The 23,538-nt window shown below is 46.7% G+C and overlaps 1 protein-coding gene across 1 annotated transcript in view; it reads right to left on the reverse strand.

Annotated features, from left to right (window-relative positions):
- CMTM7 (CKLF like MARVEL transmembrane domain containing 7) overlaps positions 1-23,291 on the reverse strand; it is a 48,904-nt gene extending 25,613 nt beyond the window's left edge. The window contains exon 1 of the mRNA XM_038741854.1: positions 23,142-23,291. Coding sequence (XP_038597782.1) covers positions 23,142-23,291 — 150 coding nt within the window. The remainder of the gene's footprint in view (positions 1-23,141) is intronic.
- Positions 23,292-23,538: the final 247 nt, after the last annotated feature.

Raw genomic sequence — 23,538 nt, forward strand, 5'->3', positions numbered from 1 at the left:
GTGGTGAAGGGAAGGAGGTAAGATGGGGGGGATGCTCCCAAGCCTGTGCTCTTTCCACTGAGCCACGCTGCTTCTCTAAGGACTATGAGCTCATGTGGGAATTTTAATAATAATAATAGTACTATTTGTTAAGCACTTAACACTGAACACTGTAGTAGATACAAGGTAATCAGGTCCCACATAGGGCTCACAATCTATGTAGAAGGGAGAACAGACATTGAATTCCCATTTTGCAGATGAGGGAGCTGAAGTACAGAGAAGTAAAGTGATTTGCCCGAGGTCACACAGCAGGCATGTAGCAGAGCCAGGATTAGGGGGATCAGAGTCCAGATCCTCTGATTCCCAGGCCCATGGGACAGAGACTGTGTCCAACAGGATTAGCTTGTATCTACCTCATTGCTTAGAACAGTGTCCGACACAAAGGAAGGGCTTAAATCCACCACCATCATTACTGTTGTCAATAAACATGGTCTTAATGTATTATCCTTCTTTCCCTTGAACCCTCACATCCAAGACATTCCAATAATTTCAAGTATCCTTTTAACATCAACAGCTTTCCTAAACAACACTTTGTGGGTCAAACCTAGACCGCAGCATCGCTGCTCTTGTTACCACTGTATTTCTGAGCACCCACAATGTGCTAAACGCTCTTCAGGCTATCACAGCGGACAAATGTATTCCCCAGGCTGACCCAACAGCACACATACAAATATGGAATAAACACATACTCACTGGTTTCCACGGTTCGTTTTAAGATTCAGTTTCCATTCTTTTTTTCTGCTCTTTCTGTTTGTATAATTTTTTTCCCATTTGGTAGGCTGGGCAAAGTTTTGCCAAGCCACACAAGACTTAGCGGAACCTCTCCGCCAGACTGTAAGCTCCTTGAGGGCAGGGATTGTGTCCATCTACTCATGTGCTCTCCCAAATGCCTAGTATAGTGCTCTGCCCACAGCAAGCATTCAGTATAGTCCACTGGTTAATTGAGAACCACAGGAACCTGGGAGAAGGCAGAGTTTGCCCCAGGAACCTCAGTTACTGTATATGATGCCAAGAGCATCTGTCACCCAGACCCTCTTTGGGGTGGGGAAGAGAAGAAGCACGGCCTGGTGGAAAGAGCATGTGCTTGGGAGGCAGGAGACCTGGAATCTAATCCCTGCTCTGCCACTTACCTGCTGTGTGACTCTGGGCAAGTAAATTAACTTCTCTGAGCTTCCACCTCCTCATCTGTAAAATGGGGATTAAACAAACACCTGTTCCCCCTCCTGGTTCTCCCCTACATTGTGAGCCCCATGTGGGACAGAGACTGTGTCTGACCTGGTTATCTGTGCCTACCTCAGGGCTTGGTACCACAGGTACCACAAAAAAACAAACAAAACAAAAAACCAGTTGGGGCAGAGCAGGCAACAGGTGGAAGTCAGGTTGAACCACTGGCTTGGGCAGGAATGTCAATTGGAGGGATTGGGGGAAAGACAGCAGGGTCCAAAGAAGCTCAACCTCTGTGGAATCTCAATTGTTAGGGGAGACGACTTTAGAGAGCAGAAGCTCCGCTCTGACATCTCCCCCCATCCCAAGATGAAGGCTGTGCTGCACGAGGCAATGAGGCGGGAGCTGGAGCAGCGGCTCAGCAGAGTTACTGACATCCCTGTGATCCCGTGACCCTGCCTGCCCTGGCCAAGTTCTCCTCCAGGACGGAGCCAAGAGGTCACGGTGACTCGGGATGGGCCCCCCTCGCTCCTACCCTCCCTTCCTCTCCTGCCACCCCACATGGCAGGAAATATTCAGAGTCCCAGTCACCAAGATGGGTGGGGCCCCAGGCACGGCATCCAAAGAAATGATCCCGATTGGCCCCATCCTAGGGAAAGAGCCTGGTCTTGGGAAGTGCTGTGACACCGCTGAACACCTGTACCATTGCCTGCTTTAATGGAGGGGAGCTAGTCAGGGCAAAGCAAAAATTAGAGAAGCAGCATCATCATCATCAATCGTATTTATTGAGCGCTTACTGTGTGCAGAGCACTGTACTAAGCGCTTGGGAAGTACAAGTTGGCAACATATAGAGACAGTCCCTACCCAACAGTGGGCTCACAGTCTAAAAGAAGCAGCACTGCCTAATGGATGAGCCAGGGTGTCAGAAGGACCTGGGTTCTAATCCCACCTCTGCTACTTGTCTGCTGTGTGACCTTGGGCACGGCATTTCACTTCTCTGTGCCTCAGTTCCCTCATCTGTAAAATGGGGAGTAAGACTGTAAGCCCTAAGTGGGACATGGACTGTGTACAACCTGATTAGCTTGGATCTACCCCAGTGCTTAGAACATTGCCTGTCACGTTAAGCACCTAACAAATGCCACAATTATTATTATTATTACTGTTATTGCCAACTGGTAGACTGGGTCCCCACTGGGCAGAGGAAATAGGTGGACCCGGTCTCCTGTGGGTAATGGGCAGGAGGAAGTTCTGAGCCATCAGAACCTGGAAAGAGCCACTGTTGCACATTGTAGGTGCTGTGAGGGAGAAGAAATCAAGAGAGAAGAACCTAAACATCTGCCCCAAATAAGCACAGAGAGGACATAGACGGTTAACTGAGCCTAGGTGACCGTGGGGTGGAAATCAAGGTTCAATAAGTAGCTGGCTCAGTTGCTCCAACAATCCCAGGCACTGGAAACTGCTTGCTAATTGTCACCTGTTTCTCCAGGAGCTGGATTTAGCGCTGGAGAAAAACTCTGGCTTTTTTCCCAGAAGAAAGCATAGTTTTTTTCCACCTGTGAAGCAGATGTCCTGCTTCGGTCTCTTTGCTGTCCTCTTCTCAGCTTGAGAACACCCAGTGGATTTCTAAAATGTAGTGTTTTGGGGACAGTTTGGCAGCGTCTTCTCCCACTGTCCCCATGCTGATTTTTCTCCCTCCTAAAAGTCATGTTGCACCTGCTAGTTTCTGGCTTTAGCCTGAATATTGCCAATAAGAGGTTGCAAAAAAAGAGGCTCTTATATTTTAATCTCTCTCTCTTCTCTCTTCTCATTTCTAAACTCTTCCTCTGGGTTGACATAAAAATAGCTAATGAACCCACTGTTTTCCGGAATCCTTCCACTCACTGCTCACCTAACTGGCTGCCAAACTACTTCCCCACCTTCCTGCTGCCACACAGACTCAACATAAGTAGGAAGTACAAAGAGAGCCTTTCAGTCACCCCTGAGGCAAACCTAGGGGGAGAAAATTATCACACCCATCAGTGGGAATGGGATGGGAGAGAAAGAGGCAATAGTGTAGTCAAAAATCACCCCTGCAAAGGGCGAAGTCCTTCTTCATTTTCACAACCAACTCTCAAAGCTCCCTCTTGCTGATGGGGTTAGAGTTTTTAACAGATAAATGACATCCCGAGTTAATCCCCCCAAATCTCATGTTAATCATTCATCTTGATCTCCTTCCCCACACCCCCGCCATTTTATTCTGGTTTCCCCTTTAAAACATGGAAAAATTGGTATAATGCTTGCCAACTCCTTCTCTCAAGGGACTACTGAAAGGATGATTACCTAGGGAGGTGGAAGATTAAAGCAGCTGGAGTTAGGATTTCTTTAGGGCAGTGAAAGGTTTTGGAAATGAGGATGCTGATGGGCTGTTTTCCCTACCCGCAGAGGACCAAACCAGAGGAAATGGACTTCAATTACCACCAGAGAGAATTCTGTGGACAAAGGTTTTCTTGACTGAGAGGGGAAAAGAACAATAACTAACAGATTGATGTGTTAGGTTGTACAAAGTTCATTCTTTGAGATTGTTAAGAAAAACTGCCACAGCTCTGCAATGTTTAGTTATTTCCCTGCTGGAGGCAAGACATGAGAAGCTAGGTGATCTTTCCCTTCCAGTTGACTATATAACAAAACAACAGTAATACTAATAACATCCTCAGGGTCCCAAACCCTGCAGATTCCAGTTTGACTCTGGCCAGCCAGAGCTGAGCATTTCAAGCATTGCTTCAACAACTGAATCAACCTGTTCAAACTTCTGGCAGGTCTCACTTAGGTTTGAGGTTGTAAAGAGCTGGCCTGGAGGAAACAAGGCACGGCGGGTTTCTGGGCCAACAGGCCATCACTGGGGCAGTCAGCCAGAACATACTGAGGCAGAGATCAGTATTAAGTCTCTAATCCTCTGAGTTCCAAGCCCCAGAGGCCAGCTAAGGCTGCAAAAATCCCTAATAATGATAATAATTGTGGTGTTTGTGAAGTGCTTACTATGTGCCAAGCACTGTACTAAGTGCTGGGGTAGATACAAGATAATCAGGTCCCACATGGGGCTCTTTGTGTCAGTAGTTGGGAGAATAGGTATTGAATTTCCATTTTGCAGAGGAGAGAACTGAGGCACAGAGAAGCTAAGTGACTTCCCCAAGGTCACACAGCAGGTCCATGGGGGATCTGGGATTAGAACCTACATCCTCTGACTCCCAAGCCTGTGCTCTTCCCACTAGTCAATACTCTGGATGCCCCAGCAACTGGGCATCTTGAGACAGGAGGACAAGGATGGGCAGTGGGTTAGGCCTTCTTTCTGAAGAGTGGCATTGTAGTGGTGCGGTGGTTTTTTCTTGCCTAGTGGGACCATGACGCGCCCCAGTCCGAGGAGGGTTCAAGGTTGTGCAAGGAGGGGGGCCTCTGCTGCTGTTTGGGGGTGAGGGCCTTGGATAGTCCAGTGGGAGTGAGCCACATTGGGGCCTGGCTTCTCGTCTCCTCGACTCCCATCTCCTGCAAGAGGGAATGATGTGGCCAACTCTGCCCCTGGATGATCCAAGCTTCTCCCTTCAACTGATGCCTGTCAACCTACGCATCAGGCAAATACTCTTCACTCTCGGCTTCAAGGCTGTCCATCACCTCACCCCCTCCTACCTCACCTCCCTTCTCTCCTTCTACAGCCCAGCCCGCACCCTCCGCTCCTCTGCCGCTAACCTCCTCACCGTACCTCGTTCTCGCCCGTCCCGCCGTCGACCCCCGGCCCACGTCCTCCCCCTGGCCTGGAATGCCCTCCCTCCACACATCCGCCCAGCTAGCTCTCTTCCTCCCTTCAAAGCCCTACTGAGAGCTCACCTCCTCCAAGAGGCCTTCCCAGACTGAGCCCCCTTTTTCCTCTCCTCCTCCCCATCCCTTCCGCCCTACCTCATTCCCCTCCCCACACCACCTCTATATATGTTTGTACAGATTTATCACTTTCAACAAATTTTCCTCATGCTGGCCTGGGGGAACCCCAGGCCTTCGCTCAGGAGTGCAGGGAGGTCTGAAGTCACCTCAGAAGGCCTATGCTAGGTTCAGAGACAACCCCTTCCCCTCTCCCGCCACCATATCCTGGGGCTGGAGACAGCATATCTGGGATCCCTTCAGGTTCTGATGAGTTTAGAGTGTCCAAGAGAGGAGAGAACAGCAACAGGACCACCTGAAGCCTTCCCCTCCCTCCAAATCTATTAAAAAGCCAAATAAATCACCAAACCAACCAAGAACTGGAGTTCCCAAATCGTGAGGCACCCTTTCTTGCCTCGCACTTCCACCCGGGGCATCTGCAGGCTGGACCCAGCCCCTCAAAGCCACTGAACCCAAACAGGCTCCAAAAAGATGGTCAAAGTGGCGTCTGAGATTTATTCTTCAGCACTGTGCTTGGCGACCCACAAATTGGATCATGCCTGCACTCCTTCCAGGGGTGGGAGCCAGAATTTTGCTTGACCCCTCAATTCTCTCAACTGGGCCCAATCTGGGTTCCCTTCCCATTTTGAAATGTGAGAAGCTGAATCAGAGAGTGGTCTGGCATGCCTAAATCCATTCAAGGAACGAGTGACCGAGACAGGAATAGAACTGCTAACCACTTATGGCTTCTTCCCTTTTCCGAAGCTGTAACCATTCATTAAAAAAAGAAATACAAATGGAAAACATCCATCTTGGAGACAGCCTGATTTGCCTGGCTAATGCTAATTTTAATATCAGTTCATTCATTCAATCGTATTTATTGAGCGCTTACTGTGTGCAGAGCACTGTACTAAGCGCTTGGGAAGTACAAGTTGGCAACATATAGAGACGGTCCCTACCCAACAGTGGGCTCACGGTCTAGAAGGCTCACAGTCTAGTTCAGTTCTGATATTATTTCACAGATTTTAAAAAGTACACTGCTAAATGAAGCTAAGAGGTGTGGAAGAAATGAAAAAACCAAGCCCTCTTAAACCTTCCACAAACCCAAGTTCTCCTTCATTGTAATTATAAAATTTCTTGCAAAAGACATCTTAGGACCTGTAATTATAATTCTCTCCATTACACTTAATTTTCCCAATCCCCTAATGGGTGATGTCTTCTAGCTTCCCACACTGCATTTCCAAGTGTCTTGAAGAATACCTCAGTGAGGATTAGTCCCTGCAGGTCACAAGGTTAATCTGTTTCATACATAGGAAGGAGAAGCAGAAAGCAACCTGGCTTTGCAAAGACTGTTAGAAAAGTAATCTGTACCTTTGCAAATTCTATAGCATTCCTTTAGAATTCCATAACTCCAAGAAAGATTGGGTTTCTCAAAATCCAGATTAAACTGAGATGCCTTTACCTCTTCCCAGGCATGCATTCAAGTCTTGATATCTTGTCTCTGATCTTTGTCTAAAGCGTCTCAGGATTTACTAAGCACAGCCATGATTTGGGGAGTTTGGGGACATTTCAATAACCTTTTATAGGATGCCCAGAGGTAGTTTTTAATTGTATTGTAAGTGTCGATCTTTTGTCACCATTGACCCACCTGGGAGTTGCTTCACAGCCCCATTTTTCTCAGCAGTACAATCAGAAAAGTTCAGAAAAGCCAGAACTGTTTCTCATTACGAGTAAACTACGAAGATAGACTTGGAAATAAAGACTGAATTGCAACTGCACTTCAAGGTAGATAAAGGCCCTCTCCCTGAAAAGCCACTGTGGAATTAAGAGTCGAAGGGCCCAAGATTAGAAACAGGTTTTGAATCTGCTGTGACACCAATTTTATAATCCAATGGAAGAAAACCCAAATCTATTTGGCTTGAAATTAAATGTGTCCAATTTTTAAAGCATAGGTTCTCGTCACCAAATACAGAGAGGAGAAATTGTCCAAACAACGATTTTTAAAAAAACAAAACCAACAACTAAAACTTAGGTTTCCATTTCTAGCCGCTGGGCTCTGTTCACGGTTCCAAATCTGGGGTGGCTTTTGCAGTCCCCCCGATCTGATCCGCCAAGGACTGAAATGTGAATTTTGAGTTCCACAGTTTTCTCTCCTTTGCCATTTAGCTTTCTGAGGCAAATGGGTGCCATGAGCTACTTTGAATAACAGCTGGGTTTTGTGGGAGAGGGGGCACCTTGAGTGACAAAACTACCTCAGCCAAAGTTAGGACAATGGGAGAAGTGAGGCGGGACTAGTTTTGGATTGGGAGCTGTTACAATATGTGTAGGAATTTATTCTGAGCCTTCAATTGCTCAATTGGGAGATTTTTTTTTTAAGTGCCTCCCATCCTGGGGATGAGAGGGGGCCCACTCAGAACCCAGCTCTGACACAGGCTCAGGAGTATGAAGACACCCTACTTGGTGCCTCTTTCAAGCCCATGTTTGTTAAGCGATAAGGCTAAAGTGCCTGCCTTCCAGAAAATGTCTTTGGTTGTGACGTCTACGCTTTACCAGAACTTAAAAATGATACGGCCACCATATTTACTTTATCTCGACATTGTTTGTAATTCCTTTGAAGGAAGCTGGAAAAATAATTCTGTTTCCTATTGATTTTGTTATTTCTGGTGCCCGCTGATTTTCTTCTTTTTCTCCCATGGGAGTTGAAAAATAACAGAACTGTTTCAGTTTGACAGCAGTAACTACTTAAACGTTAACCAGCACCTTATCTATCACTCCCTCGGAATGGCGTGAAAACTGGGAGGGTAAAGCTCGTTCTTGGGAAAATGTCTCTGAAGGCTGGCTGAAGATATAAGTAACTATTCCTGAACCTTGCGGCATATCTTTTTTTTAGCATATTAGCAGAGTCAGATGTATTTCCAACTGCAGGCATTGATGAGACCGAGTACTCTAGCTGCTAACTGTAACTGTCGGCTGAGGTGAGGATTATTGCAGAAAGCACTCGCTTTCTCAGAGAAAAATGTGAAGTAATAGATTTTCCTGTTTAATAAGAAAATTCTCTCTCTGGTGGTTCATGGCGAATAATGTGGCTAAAATATGATGATTTTGAGCACACCCCTAAACTGTAAGGTTGTTGTGGGAAGGGAACCAACTCCATTACACTGTACTGACCCAAGCGCTTAGTAAAATGCTCTGCACAAACTAAGCACTCAATAAATATAATTGACAACTAACTGATGTACATACAGCACTTTTTATGGTATTTGTTAAGCACTTACTATGTGCCAGGCACTGTTCTAAGCACTGGGGTACATACAAGGTAATCAGGATGGAAACAGTCCATGTCCCACATGGGGCTCACAATCATAACCCCCATTTTACAGATGAGGTAACTGAAGCCCAGACAAGTGACTTGCCCAACGTCACAAAGCAGAAAAGTGGCAGAGCCAAGACTAGAACCCAAGTCCTTCTGATTCGCAGGCCTGTGTTCATTCATTCAATCATTTATTGAGCACTTACTGTATGCAGAGCACTGTACTAAGCGCTTGGGAAGTACAAATCGGCAACATATAGAGACAGTCCCTGCCCCACATTCTATCCACTAGGCCATGCAGAGTGTCTCAATTTTCTCAGTATCAATAGTATTTATTCAGTGCTTACCATGCGCAGAGCATTGTACTAAGTGCCTGGGAGAGTACAGTACAACAGAATTAGCAGAATTATGGGCGGTTCCTGCCCATAATATACAGGGTTAGAATAGTAAGGAGAGTCAGAACACTACTTTAGCTAATGAAAATGCAAAACTCATTATTAAAATTTGGGTGTCTATCAGAAGGTCAAAAACGATCTCTGATCATTATTTTCTTCTGGGAAGATGGAGAGGGAAATTACCTGAATTTTACTGTTGAGGAAACAGGCCCAGAATGACTGAGTGATCCGGCCAAAGGCACTTGGCAAGTATGAGGCAAAACCAGAACCAGAAGCCAAAGCTATTGAACTCTCAGGCCTTAGTTCAGTTCTCTGAGCCAAACCACTTGATGATTTAAAGAACTGCTCAGGATCAAAATGAGGATGCCCAATGAGCCCAAGGCAATAACAAAGCCACTGAACCAATGGGGTGACAAAGAGAAACAACAGTTCACAGACAGCAGGTCAGAGGAAATCTTGTGTCTCCGGACTTTCTGGCAGGACAAGTGAGGCAGAAGCCAAGTGGAGGGGAAACAGATGAAACCAGGCGGACGGGCGGGCTCTGGGATCAACAGCACACTCTGCGAAAGTGGAGGTGCAGAGGGACCCTAGAGATGAATTTACCTTGACAAAGCCTAGAGAATCGATCATTCCAGTGGCCCAGATTCAGAATTGCTCAACACCAGAGTCCCCGAGGCAGAAAGGACTACTGCTCCCGTTTAAAGTTGGCGCAGGAATCTTGGGTTTTTAACTAGGGCAGAGACCAAACCTCAAAAGGGCAAGATGACATCAGTGGAGAGCTGGCTGCTCCTCTTCCTCCTCAACTGGACTGTCTAGGTTCCCAGAAGTGGGTCCTGCAGAACACACTGGTCCTCACCCGCCCCTTGAAGGGCGGTCCAAGAAGTCCTAAGGCCCTTGATCGGCCACTGACGGTTCTGGGTCAAGTGGGGAAGCGTTCAGGTCTCTTCCAGAGGTCGACTTAAGGGAACTGATGCCCAGGAATACCCCAGATTAGCCCCAAACAGATATAAATGCCCCCCTCTCAGACCAGCCGGTCCCTTTGGGGCTGCTACAGATTGGGGTGGACACTCAGGGCCCGCACCAATCTGGACCTACACTCCCATGGCTGATTATTGTTTCTCCAAACAGGCTGGCGGAGAGGGTGGAGGCCCAAAAGCCAGCTGCCTAACTGCCTTCATCCCTGCTTCATGTACTGCTTTTCCCAGGCAACACAGGCTGGGGAAAAATAGTGTCCAGCAGGCTGCCTACTGACAGAAAGAGTGGGCAGTTGATGCGGGCCGAACTCGTTCCTTTCTTTCTCTGCATCGGCTGGCCCTCACCCTCGCTCGTTCGAACGTCCTTGGTGCCAGCTGGGATTCTCCCCATCATAACTGAGCCAGGGGCTTGGGGGTTAGCTGGCTGTCCCCGTGACCCCAGGCATGCTGCCCAGGGAGAAAGCACATAGCCTAATGGATAAAGCATGGGCCTGGGAATCAGAAGGACCTGGGTTCTAATCCCAGCTCCATCACTTATCTGCTGTGTGAACTCAGGCAAGTCACTTCACTTCTCTATGCCTCAGTTAAAATGGGGATTAAGACTGTGAGCCCAATACGGGACAGGGACTGTGTCCAACCCAATTACCTTGGATCTACCCCAGGGCTTAGTACAGTGCCTGGCACATTGTGAGTGCTTAACAAATACCACTATTATTATTATTATTACTCCAGTTTACACAATTCTGTAAACCTGTGTTTATCTTTTTTAAACATGAGTCTGATTTCTGGCTTTCAGAACTTAGTGAATTAAGAGATACCCTGGATGACAGAGTGGCAAATGTAGGATGGTAGAAATCGTCCTCAGGAAATTTTAAAGGTTTCCATGAAAATTAGCTGTACATTTAAAAAAGAAAACCTCCCTTCAAGAGAGACGGAGGTAATACTGGCATCTGATATAGAACAGGGATGATACCTAAAAGCCATGTGTCCTTTCCCCACCCAAGGGGGTGGAGTGCCTCAGGAAGTGGGGAATCAATCAGTGTTATTTATTGAGCATTTATCACAGCATTAAGCACTTAGTACAATACAAAAAGGGTAGGTATAGAAGACAGATGATCCCTGCCACAAGGAGCTTATAAACTAGAGAGGTAGACAGATAAAAATAATTTACAGCTAGATTTCTACATGAGTGCTGTGGGAGGGGTGAATATCAAAGTGCTTAAGGGAACAGACCCAAGTGCATTAGGTGACACAACAGGGAGAGCTTAAGTCAGGGAAGGCCTCTTGGAGGAGATGTGATTTTAGTGGGACTTTGAAGATGGGAAGAGAGGAGGAATGGGGCCATGTGTTCCACCAAAGGCTGGGGGAGGGGAAGTCTCCTTAAGGATAGTATATGGATACAGAAAGGCCATCTTAAAGATACTTTCTTTCTGCAAGGCAAGCGGGAACCCTCCCCCAACCCAACACCCACAGTACATGACAGGACCTAGCCCAGAACTTCCCTGAAACTGTGGAGGCAACAAAATGCGCAGCAAGCTTAGCTAAAACTGCCCAGGAGTCTCTGAATCAATCATACTTATTGAGCACTTACTGTGTGCAGAGCATCGTACTAAGTGCTTGGGAGAGTACAATACAACAGAGTTGAGGGACACATTCCCTGCCTGTAATGAGCTTACAGTCTAGAGGGGAGAGGGGGTCTAGAGTCTGCAGCCTAGCTCACCAGTCTTCTAGACTGTGAGCTCACTGTGGGCAGGGAATGTGCCTACCAGCTCTGTTGTACTCTCCCAAGTGCTTAGTACAGGGCTATGCACATAGTACACACCCATGAAATATGATCGACAAATTGACGGTTTGATTGGGAAATCCCCAGCTAGTTACAAGATGTGAAGCAATCTCCACTGCTCCTACGGAAGTTCTTCCCCCACTCCCAAGGCAAAAACCTCTTCCGAGAGGCACCTTCTGATGAGGCATCTAAACCGCCATATATTAAAATGTTTTCACTCCCTTGAATACTGATAAGGATACACGCGAAAGTGGCGAGGCTCCATTTTACAGAGCTTCACAAAACAATCTAGAAATACGAATGTGCAGAGCAAGTTTGCACAGGACACTAAGCGTTTCCCAGTGGTGAAATGTAAATGGGGATAAACTGTCGGAAGACCTCAGAGCGCTTGGTGAACAGGGCAAAAAAATGGCAGATGGGCTTGAATGTGAACAAGTGCCTGATAATGAATACAAGGAATCAGAATCCAAACTACCACTGTGTAATGGTAAGCTCTGAGATATCAGTCACGACTCAAGAAAGAGAACTCAGTCACTGCTGACTGTTCTTTTAAATTTCTGGGATAGTGTGTGGCACTAGCCCCAACAGAAAGGCCAACAAGTGCTTGGCATCATCAGGAAGGAGGTAAAAAAACAAAAAAGCAGGGTGTTGCTAGTCAATAAAACCACCTTACCCACACAGTTCTGTTGCTGCACATTAGAAAAGACAGAATAATGCTGGAGAAGGTAAAGAGAGTGGCAAATGGTAAACAGGAGGGGAGAAACCTTTGGGGAAGTACTTAAAAAATTAGGGAAAGATAAAGCCTTGAGAATTTAGATCATGAAATTGCTATTCATCACATCCCATAACACCAAGACAAAGGGATGGCCACTGAAGCTTGAATTTTAAAAAAGTACTTCTTTACACAGTGAATGGTAAACTGGGAGAATTAGTACAGAAAGTTATGTAGACAGGAAATATTAGCAGGGGTTGGAAAAATTGATGGATAAACAGTCAAGAGTGGGTTATGAGAATTGGTATGAGGGGGAAAAATTTAGAGGTGTTGGATGCACTCTGCCAAAACATTAGGAGGGATGTCAAGGATAACAACCACTACATCTTCTCCCAACAATCCTGTTGATACAAGCAAAACAAAATACTGGGCTGAATGGACCGCTTATGTTTGCCCCAAACACCAAGGAGTCAGAATGGGTGAGAGCTCAGATATTCTGGATTCCTAGTTACCAACTCTTTTTACTTCAGGCAATCAACAATGTACTTGAGGCTCTAGCCCAACATACACACACCCTCCCACACACATACACAGACACACACACACACACCCCACAACACACTGCATTTACTACAGCTCTAGATTGTCCATAGTATATTTCATTTAAGTCAGGAATGTCATACTTGCTGAGTGCTGTTGAACCAAATTGTTTTTAGAGTGTGGTTGGAGGAAGGTGTTAAGTACAGAGCAGCTAAAACTTTCCCTGGTGTTTTATCTTGATGTTTGTGTGTGTGCACATGGGCGTGCACAGGTGTGTGCATGTGCAAAATGTGGTTAGGACTGTGGGTCTCACAATGACCTTTTCAGACACACACACACACACACACACACACACACACACACACGACCTTCACTGAGTGATGTCTTTGAATACAAATGACAACTCTGCATGTGTGCATAAATGAATATATATACCATCATCATCATCAATCGTATTTATTGAGCCCTTACTCTGTGCCGAGCACTGTACTAAGCACTTGGGAAGTACAATCTGGCAACATATAGAGACAGTCCCTACCATACACACACATAGCTACACACAACACCTATAAAACTGGGTAGGGCCAGAACCATTAGGAAGGGAGAACAAATCATCATCATCATCAATCGTATTTATTGAGCGCTTACTGTGTGCAGAGCACTTTACTAAGCGCTTGGGAACTACAAGTTGGCAACATATAGAGACAGTCCCTACCCAACAGTGGGCTCACAGTCTAGAAGGAGGAAACAGAGAACAAAACCAAACATATTAACAAAATAAAATAAATAGAATAGATATGTACAGGTAAAATAAATAAATAAATAAATAAATAGAGTAATAAATATGTACAAACATATATACAAATGCAGAAGACAGCAAAGAATGAAAACATCTAGTTCCATGTAGACTGTAAGCTCTCTGTGAGCAGGGAACACATCTACCAACTCTGTTGTATTGCACTTTCCCAAGCGCTTAGCACAGCAAGAGCTCGAGAAATACGATTGTTTTTTCCACCCCTCCATCTTCATCCAGCCCCACCTTGGGAATTTACTGGCCCCTCAGGATTTCATAAAGAAATACTCCCTCTTCCTCCGCTTCACTCCTTTCTTCCTTTCGATGCCTGCCAAACAATGGTCCCTCCTCATTCAGGCCTGCCCTCATCATCCTTGGAAACACAAAGATGCACACACCCCCTCTCCACTTCTTCACATTCTCCCTCTCCTTCCCAATCCAGTTCCAGTGTCTCCCAAGCACAGGTTTCTGGTCACAGCTTCCTGTCCTTCTTGCTCAGGTAGATGTCTCCAAACAATGGCTACTAGAAGATTTTACTTGACCCTCTCTGGTAGCCACGTGGCTACTAGTATGGTGAGCTGAAGAGAATTTGAATTTTCCCACTCAATAAATGGTATTTATCACTCACTGTGCGCAGAACACTGTACTAAGCATCTGGGAAAGTACACTGCAATTTAGTTAGTTGGTAATACAATCCCTGTTTTCAAGGAACTTATGATAATAATAACGATGGCATTTATTAAGTGCTTACTATGTGCAAAGCACTGTTCTAAGCGCTTGATCTATTCATGGTTCTGATATTCCCTCCTGTCATCCTCACTACCACCTAGTTCATCTTGTTCTTTGTCCTGCTCCCAACAATTGTGAGTAATTTGCCCGTCTTCCCCATTAATTTTCTTGTGGTCAGAAAGCATGTCTTTTTCTTCTGTCGTACTCTCCCGAGCTCTTAGCACGTTGCTCGGCACTCAGTAGGCCCTCAATAAAAACCACTGATTGTTAGTTTGACTGCCATATGTATATATGTTTGTACATATTTATTACTCTATTTATTTTATTTGTACATATCTATTCTATTTATTTTATTTTGTTAGTATGTTTGGTTTTGTTCTCTGTCTCCCCCTTTTAGACTGTGAGCCCACTGTTGGGTAGGGACTGTCTCTATATGTTGCCAATTTGTACTTCCCAAGCGCTTAGTACAGTGCTTTGCACATAGTAAGCGCTCAATAAATATGATTGATGATGATGATGATGCCTGTTTGAATACCTTTGGTTCAAGACTTTCATTTCAACTTCCCTCCTCCATCAGGTTTTTTCAGCGCTGCTGCTAAGCAGTAATTTTAACTGCTAATTTGATTTCATCTCCTTTCATTTCCCATTCTGTGATGGAGTGGCTAACGGCGAGTGAAATGCCTAACTGTGGAGCAGAGGAAAGAAGAGACCAAAGAGATCTGGTTAGAGAGACCTGCATCGAGGAGGTGTGGCTCTATCACAGATTTCTCTCATCATCCTTGAGCATCTATTCTGTGGAAGGTTGGATTTGCTCCCTCCCAGGTTCAGCTCAAACCAGCAGCTGCACAAGTTCCCCTGGGGCAAAAGTGATATATAAGAGTGTCTGTTGTGTGTGGTTTGGTGACATCCAGGGAGGGGAAGTACAGAGAAAACTTCTCTTAAAGCTGAGCAAATCTTCTCCATTCCTTGCCCCTGACTACCCCCGCCTCCCTTCTTGCTTCTCAAACGGACACATCAGCAGCCGCAGGAAAGAAACAGGGAGTCAGACCATCTGAAAAAGGCAGAGCAGAAGCTTCTTCTGCCGGGCAGCCTTCAGGTGTGCGCTGTACAACTACAGGACATGGTTGAGTTAAGGATTTGGGCTTGGAAGTCCTTGGTCCTTCCTAGTGTTCACTGTGCAACCACAGGGCCTGGTTGAGTTAAGGATTTTGTTTCAAGTCCTTGGCCCTTCCTTCAGTCATCAGTGCAAAGAACACCACTAGAGCCCTCAAATGGAACCCCCATCCCCCCCCCCCCACAAAAAAGAGCCATAGCCACCCAAGCTCTTAGTTCACACTGCTAGCCGCAACATCTTTTGTGGCTTCCTCAATCGTTTTCTCCCAAGCACCTGCTCAGCTTGCTTTACCTGCTCATGCACCCAACACCCTAATCAAGCCTCCGTCAAAGAGCTCTTGAAACAACTTCCCTTCGGATCCAAGATGACCTATCCGTGACACGGTGAACCCACTCCAAGCTCTCCTACCTTTCCTCCTGCAAAATCATTGCAAGCCCTGGGCTAAGTTAGTTGGCCATTCTGAAGATGGTTGTTCAGAAAGGGCAGACGAGGAGGTGTGCCCGAGAGGTCGAAAAACATTTTGGGGCAAATGGCTCCAGGAAATGGGTTAGATCGGAGCAAGGACTGGGGAGAAACAGATCTTGGTCGATGGAAAGCACACCAAGGTAACTTTCATCCACTGGTCCGGGAGGCCAAATTCAATCGTAGTTATTGAGTGCTGGTGTGCAAAGCACTGTACTAACTGCTTGGGAGAGGAGAAGACACATTCCCAGCCCATAAGGAGCTCAGAGTCTAGAGATTTTACAAAGTTTCAAGAAGTCTCAAGATGTTACAAGTCTCAAGAAACTCCCCATCCCGGGACCAAGCTCCCTGGAAGCCCCCGGCCTGTAGGGAGCTCCTGGGCCAGCGGTCCTCCTTCTTCTTCTTCTTCTTCTTCTTATTAATAATAACAATCATATTTTATTAATTGCATTTCCTGAGTGCTTACTGTGTGCAAAGCACTGTACTAAGCCCTTGGGAGAGTACACTATAACATCAAACACATTCAGCATGGCCTAGTGGATAGAGCAGGGGCCCAGGAGTCAGAAGGTCATGGGTTCATTCATTCAATGGTATTTATTGAGCGCTTACTATTTGCACAGCACTGTTCTAAGCACTTGGGAAGTACAAGTCGGCAACATATAGGGACAATCCCTACCCAACAACGGGCTCACAGTCTGGAAGGGGGAGACAGACAACAAAACAAAACATGTAGACAGGGGTCAAAATCGTCAGAACAAACAGAATTATAGCTATAATGCACATCATCAACAAAATAAATAGAATAGTAAATATGTACAAGTAAAATAGAGTAATAAATCTGTACAAATATATACAAGTGCTGTGGGGAGGGGAAGGAGGTAGAGCGGGGGGGATGGGGAGGAGGAGAGGAAAAAGGGGGCCCCATCTGGGAAGGCCTCCTGGAGGAGGTGAGCTCTCAGTAGGGCTTTGAAGAGAGGAAGAGAGCTAGCTTGGCGGATGTGGGGAGGGAGGCCGGGGGAGGACGTGGTCCCGGGGTCAACGGCGGGACAGGCGAGAATGAGAAACAGTGAGGAGGTTAGAGGCAGAGGAGTGCAGGGTGCGGGCTGGGCTGTAGAAGGAGAGAAGGGAAGTGAGGTAGGAGAGGGCGAGGTGATGGACAGCCTTGAAGCCAAGAGTGAGGAGTTTTTACTTGATTTGTAAGTTGACAGGCAGCCACTGGAGATTTTTGAGGAGGGGAGTAACATGCCCAGAGCGTTTCTGTACAAAGATAATCCGGGCAGCAGAGTGAAGTATAGACTGAAGCGGGGAGAGACAGGAGGATGGGAGATCAGAGAGGAGGCTGATGCAGTAATCTAGTCGGGATAGGATGAGAGACTGAACCGGCAAGGTAGCAGTTTGGATGGAGAGGAAAGGGAGGATCTTGGCGATGTTGCAGAGGTGAGACCGGCAGGTTTTGGTGACAGATTGGATGTGTGGGATGAACAAGAGACCGGAGTCGAGGATGACACCAAGGTTGCGGGCTTGTGAGACGGGAAGGATGGTAGTGCCGTCTACAGTGACGCGAAAGTCAGGGAGAGGACAGGGTTTTGGAGGGATGATAAGGAGTTCAGTCTTGGCCATACTGAGTTTTAGATGGCGGGCAGACAACCAGATGGAGATGTCCTGAAGGCAGGAGGAGATGCAAGCCTGGAGGAGGGGGAGAGAGCAGGGGCGGAGATGTAGATTTGGGTGTCATCAGCTTAGAGATAATAGTTGAAGCCGTGGGAGCGAATGAGGTCACCGAGGGAGTGAGTGGACATAGAGAACAGAAGGGGACCAAGAACTGGCTCTTGAGGAACCCTTACAGTAAGGGGATGGGAGGGGGAGGAGGAGCCCGGAGACGGAGAATGAATTGCAGGAGAGATAAGAGGAGAACCAGGAGAGGACGGAGTCTGTGAAGCAAGACCCTACTGAGAGCTCACCTACTCCAGGAGGCCTTCCCAGACTGAGCCCCTTCCTTCCTCTCTCCCTCGACCCCCACTCCATCCCCCCATCTTACCTCCTTCCCTTCCCCACAGCACCTGTTTATATGTATATATGTTTGTACATATTTATTACTCTATTTTACTTGTACATATCTATTCTATTTACTTTATTTTGTTAGTACATTTGGTTTTGTTCTCTGTCTCCCCCTTTTAGACTGTGAGCCCACTATTGGGTAGGAACTGTGTCTATATGTTGCCAACTTGTACTTCCCAAGCGCTTAGTACAGTGCTCTGCACACAGTAAGCACTCAATAAATACGATTGATGATGATGATGAAGGGGGTGATTGACAGTGTCGATGGCAGCTGAGGGGTCGCGGAGGATTAGGATAGAGTAGGAGCCGTTGGATTTGGCAAGCAGGAGGTCATTGGTGACCTTTGAGAGGGCAGTGGGTTCTAATCCAGCCTCCGCTACTTGTCTGCTGTGTGACCTTGGGCAAATCACTTGACTTCTCTGTGCCTCAGTTCCCTCATCTGCAGAATGGGGATTAAGACTGTGAGCCCCATGTGGGACAGGGACGGTGTCCAACCGAATTTGCTTGTATCCACCCCGGTGCTTAGTAGAGTGCCTGGCACACAGTAAGCGCTTAACCACTCTCTGCGCACAACGAGCTCGCAGTCTCGAGGGGTCCTCAGGTGCGGGGCCACAAACACACACGTGCGTGGGGAGAGGAAGCTGCGGGCTGATTGCTGCGGGAGGAAAAGGGGAACTAACGGCTGCTGCCGCTGCCCTGCAACTCAGATTCATTCATTCAGTCGTGTTTATTGAGCGCTTACTGTGGGCAGAGCACTGCACTAAGTGCTTGGGAAGTACAATTCAGCAACAGATAGAGACAATCTCTACCCAACAACAGGCTCACGGTCTAGAAGCGGGAGACGGACAACAAAACAAAACAATCAGACGGTGTCAATTCCATCGAAATAAATAGAATTATAGCTATACACACATTATTAATAAAATAGAGTAGTAAATATGTACAAATATACACAAATGCTGTGGGGAAGGGAAGGGGGTAGGGCGGGGGGGCGATTCATTCACTCGTATTTATTAAACGCTTACTGTGTCTAGAAGGGGGAGACAGACAACAAAACAAAACATGTGGACAGGTGTCGAGTCGTCAGAACAAATAGAATGAAAGCTATATGCACATCATAAACAAAATAAATAGAATGGTAAATACGTAAGAGTAAAATAAATAGTAATAAATCTATAAATTTATAGAAGTACTGTGGGGAGGGAAAGGAGGTAGGGCGGGGGGATGAGGAGGAGGAGGGGAAAAAGGGGGCTCAGTCTGGGAAGGCCTCCTGGAGGAGGTGAGCTCTCAGTAGGGCTTTGAAGGAAGGAAGAGAGCTAGCTTGGTGGAGTCATTCATTCATTCATTCATTCAATCGTATTTATTGATCGCTTACTGTGTGCAGAGCACTGTACTAAGCGCTTGGGAAGTACAAGCTGGCAACATACAGAGACGGTCCCTACCCAACTGCGGGCTCACAGTCTAGAAGGGGGAGACAGACAACAATACAAAACATATTAACAAAATAAAATGAATAGAATAAATATGTACAAATAAAATAAAGAGTAATAAATATGTACAACCATATATACATATATACAGGTGCTGTGGGGAGGGGAAGGAGGTAAGTCAGGGGGGATGGGGAGCAGCGTGGCTCAGTGGAAAGAGCCCGGGCTTTGGAGACAGAGGTCAGGGGTTCAAATCCCAGCTCCGCCAATTGTCAGCTGTGTGACTTTGGGCAAGTCACTTCACTTCTCTGTGCCTCAGTTTCCTCATGTGTAAAATGGGGATGAAGACTGTGAGCTCCCTGTAGGGCAACCTGATCACCTTGTAACCTCCTCGGCGTTTAGAACAGTGCTTTGCACCTAATAAGCGTTTAATAAATGCCATTATTATTATTGTTATTATTATGGGGAGGGGGAGGAGGGCATTCCAGGCCAGGGGGAGGAGGTGGGCCGGGGGTCGATGGCGGGACGGGCGAGAAGGAGGCCCGGCGAGGAGGAGGGGAGCGGCGGCAGAGGAGAGGAGGGGGCCGGCTGGGCTGGAGAAGGGCAGAAGGGAGGGGAGGGCGAGGGGATGGACAGCCTTGAAGCCAAAGCACAGATCTTCACGGAGGGTTTCACTCATTCATTCAATCGCATTTATTGAGCGCTTACTGTGTGCAGAGCACTGTACTAAGCGCTTGGGAAGTACACATTGGCAACATATAGGGACGGTCCCTACCCAACAGCGGACTCACAGTCTAGAAGGGGGACAGACAACAAAACAAAACATATTTAAAAAAATAAAATAAATTCATTCATTCATTCAATCGCATTTATTGAGCGCTTACTGTGTGCAGAGCACTGTACTAAGCGCTTGGGAAGTACAAGTCGGCAACATATAGAGACGGTCCCTACCCAACTGCGGGCTCGCAGTCTAGAAGGGGGACAGACAACAAAACAAAACATATTAACAAAATAAAATAAATTCATTCATTCATTCAATCGCATTTATTGAGAGCTTACTGTGTGCAGAGCACTGGACTAAGCGCTTGGGAAGTACACAAGTTGGCAACATATAGAGACGGTCCCTACCTAACAGTGGGCTCACAGTCTAGAAGGGGGACAGACAATAAGACAGAACATATTAACAAAATTAATTAATTAATTCATTCATTCAATCGTATTTATTCATTCATTCATTCATTCAATCGCATTTATTGAGCGCTTACTGTGTGCAGAGCACTGTACTAAGCGCTTGGGAAGTACAAAAGTTGGCAACATCTAGAGACGGTCCCTACCCAACAGCGGGCTCGCAGTCTAGAAGGGGGAGACAGACAACAAAACAAAACATATTAACAAAATAAAATAAATTCATTCATTCATTCATTCATTCATTCAATCGCATTTATTGAGCGCTTACTGTGTGCAGAGCACTGTACTAAACGCTTGGGAAGTACAAACTGGCAACATATAGAGACGGCCCTTACCCAACAGCGGGCTCACAGTCTAGAAGGGGGAGACAGACAACAAAGCAAAACATATTAACAAAATAAAATAAATTCATTCATTCAATCGTATTTATTATCATCATCATCAATCGTATTTACTGAGCTTTTACGGTGTGCAGAGCACTGGACTAAGCGCTTGGGAAGTACAAAAGTTGGCAACATATAGAGACAGTCCCAACCCAACAGCCGGATCGCAGTCTAGACGGGGGACAGACAACAAAGCAAAAACATATTAACAAAATAAAATAAATTCATTCAATCGTATTTATTGAGCGCTTACTGTGTGCAGAGCACTGGACTAAGCGCTTGGGAAGTACAAAAGTTGGCAACATCTAGAGACGGTCCCTACCCAACAGCGGGCTCACAGTCTAGAAGGGGGGGGCAGACAACAAAACGAAACCTATTAACAAAATAAAATAAATAGAATAAATACGAACAAATAAAATAGAGTAATAAATACGTACAAACAGTGATACAGGGGGCGGGATGGGACGGAGGGACGGCCGAGGCCCGGGGAGCTTGGAGCGGCAGGTGGAAATTTTCAGAGGAGGGATGGAGGAGGGACAAGCGCTGCTGTAGAGAAGCAGCGTGGCTCAGTGGAAAGAGCCCGGGCTTTGGAGTCAGAGGTCATGGGTTCAAATCCCGGCTCCTCCAGTTGTCAGCTGGGTGACCCTGGACAAGTCACTTCACTTCTCTGGGCCTCAGTTCCCTCATCTGTAAAATGAGGATTGACTGTGAACCCCCTGTGGGCCAACCTGCTCACCTTGTAACCTCCCCGGCGCTTAGAACGGTGCTTGGCACAGAGTAAGCGCTTAATAAATGCCAATATCATCATCATCATCATCATCATCAAGCGTCGCCCGGAGAGGGGAATCAATCAATCAATCAAATTTATTGAGCGCTTCCTGTGTGCAGAGCACTGGCCTAAGCGCTTGGGAAGTACAAGCTGGCAACATGTAGAGACGGTCCCTACCCAGCAGTGGGCTCACAGTTTAAAAGGGGAGACAGAGACCAAAACCAAACATACTAATAAAATAAATAGAATAGACATGTACAAGTAAAATAAATAGAGTAATCAATCGATCAATCGTATTTATTGAGCGCTTCCTGTGTGCACAGCACTGGACTGAGCGCTTGGGAAGTACAAGCTGGCAACATATAGTGATATAGTATTTATATGGTATTTATATAGTATTACATATAGTAATTTATTACCCTATTTATTTATTTTATTTGTAGATATCTATTCTATTTATTTTATTTTGTTAGTACGTTTGGTTTTGTTCTCTGTCTCCCCCTTTTAGACTGTGAGCCCACTGTTGGGTAGGGACTGTCTCTAGATGTTGCCAACTTGTACTTCCCAAGCGCTTAGTCCAGTGCTCTGCACATAGTAAGCGCTCAATAAATACGATTGATGATGATGATGATGATATCTATTCTATCTATTCTATTTATTTTCTTTTGTTATTATGTTTGCTTTTGTCTCCCCCTTTTAGACTGTGAACCCACTGTTGGGTAGGGACCGTCTCTATATGTTGCCAATCTGTACTTCCGAGCGCTTAGTCCAGTGCTCTGCACATGGTAAGCGCTCAATAAATACGATTGATGATGATGATGATATCTATTCTATCTATTCTATTTTGTTATTATGTTTGCTTGAGTCTCCCCCTTCTAGACTGTGAGCCCACTGTCGGGTAGGGACTGTCTCTGTATGTGTTGCCAATCTGTACTTCCCAAGCGCTTAGTCCAGTGCTCTGCACATAGTCAGCGCTCAATAAATACGATTGATGATGATGATGATGATATCTATTCTATTTATTTTCTTTTGTTATTATGTTTGCTTTTGTCTCCCCCTTTTAGACTGTGAGCCCACTGTTGGGTAGGGACTGTCTCTATGTGTTGCCAATTTGTACTTCCCAAGCGCTTAGTCCAGTGCTCTGCACATAGTAAGCGCTCAATAAATACGATTGATGATGATGATATAGAGACGGTCCCTACCCAACAGTGGGCTCACAGTCAAGAAGGGGGAGACGGAGAACAAAACCAAACATACTAACAAAATAAAATAAATAGAATAGATAGGTACAAGCAAAATAAATAATAAATAGAGTAATAATAAATAAATAGAGTAATAATAAATAAACAGAGTAATTAGCGTTCAGGGGAAGGCTGAAGCGCGCCCCGCTCCCGCCCCCGGCCCGCTCCCGCTCACCATCTGGCCGATCTTGAGCATGGCCGAAGAGGAGCGGGTGTAGCCCAGGTCCGGTCCCTCGAAGGCGGCCGGGGGCGGGGGGGCGCCGTCCCCGCCTCCGCCTCCGCCTCCGCCGGCCGTGGTGCGGACGAGCCCGGCCCCGTGAGACATGGCGCCGCGGGCACGGCGGCTCCCGCGGACACGTCCGGCCCCGCCGACGGCCCCGCGCCTTCTCCGAGCCGGCCTCCGCCGCGCGGGGCTACAGCGAGGGGAGGGGCGGGGCCCCAGACGGGGGCGGGGCCCGGAGGGAGCGGGGCCAATCAGAGGGGGGGGCCGGGGGGAGGGGGCGGGGCCGAGCGGAGGGGCGGGGCCTGGAGGGGGAGGCCCGGGAGCGGGGCCAATCAGGGGAGGGGCCGGA

This window comes from Tachyglossus aculeatus, chromosome 2 (assembly GCF_015852505.1).
Source record: "Tachyglossus aculeatus isolate mTacAcu1 chromosome 2, mTacAcu1.pri, whole genome shotgun sequence".
Lineage (NCBI taxonomy): Eukaryota > Metazoa > Chordata > Mammalia > Monotremata > Tachyglossidae > Tachyglossus > Tachyglossus aculeatus.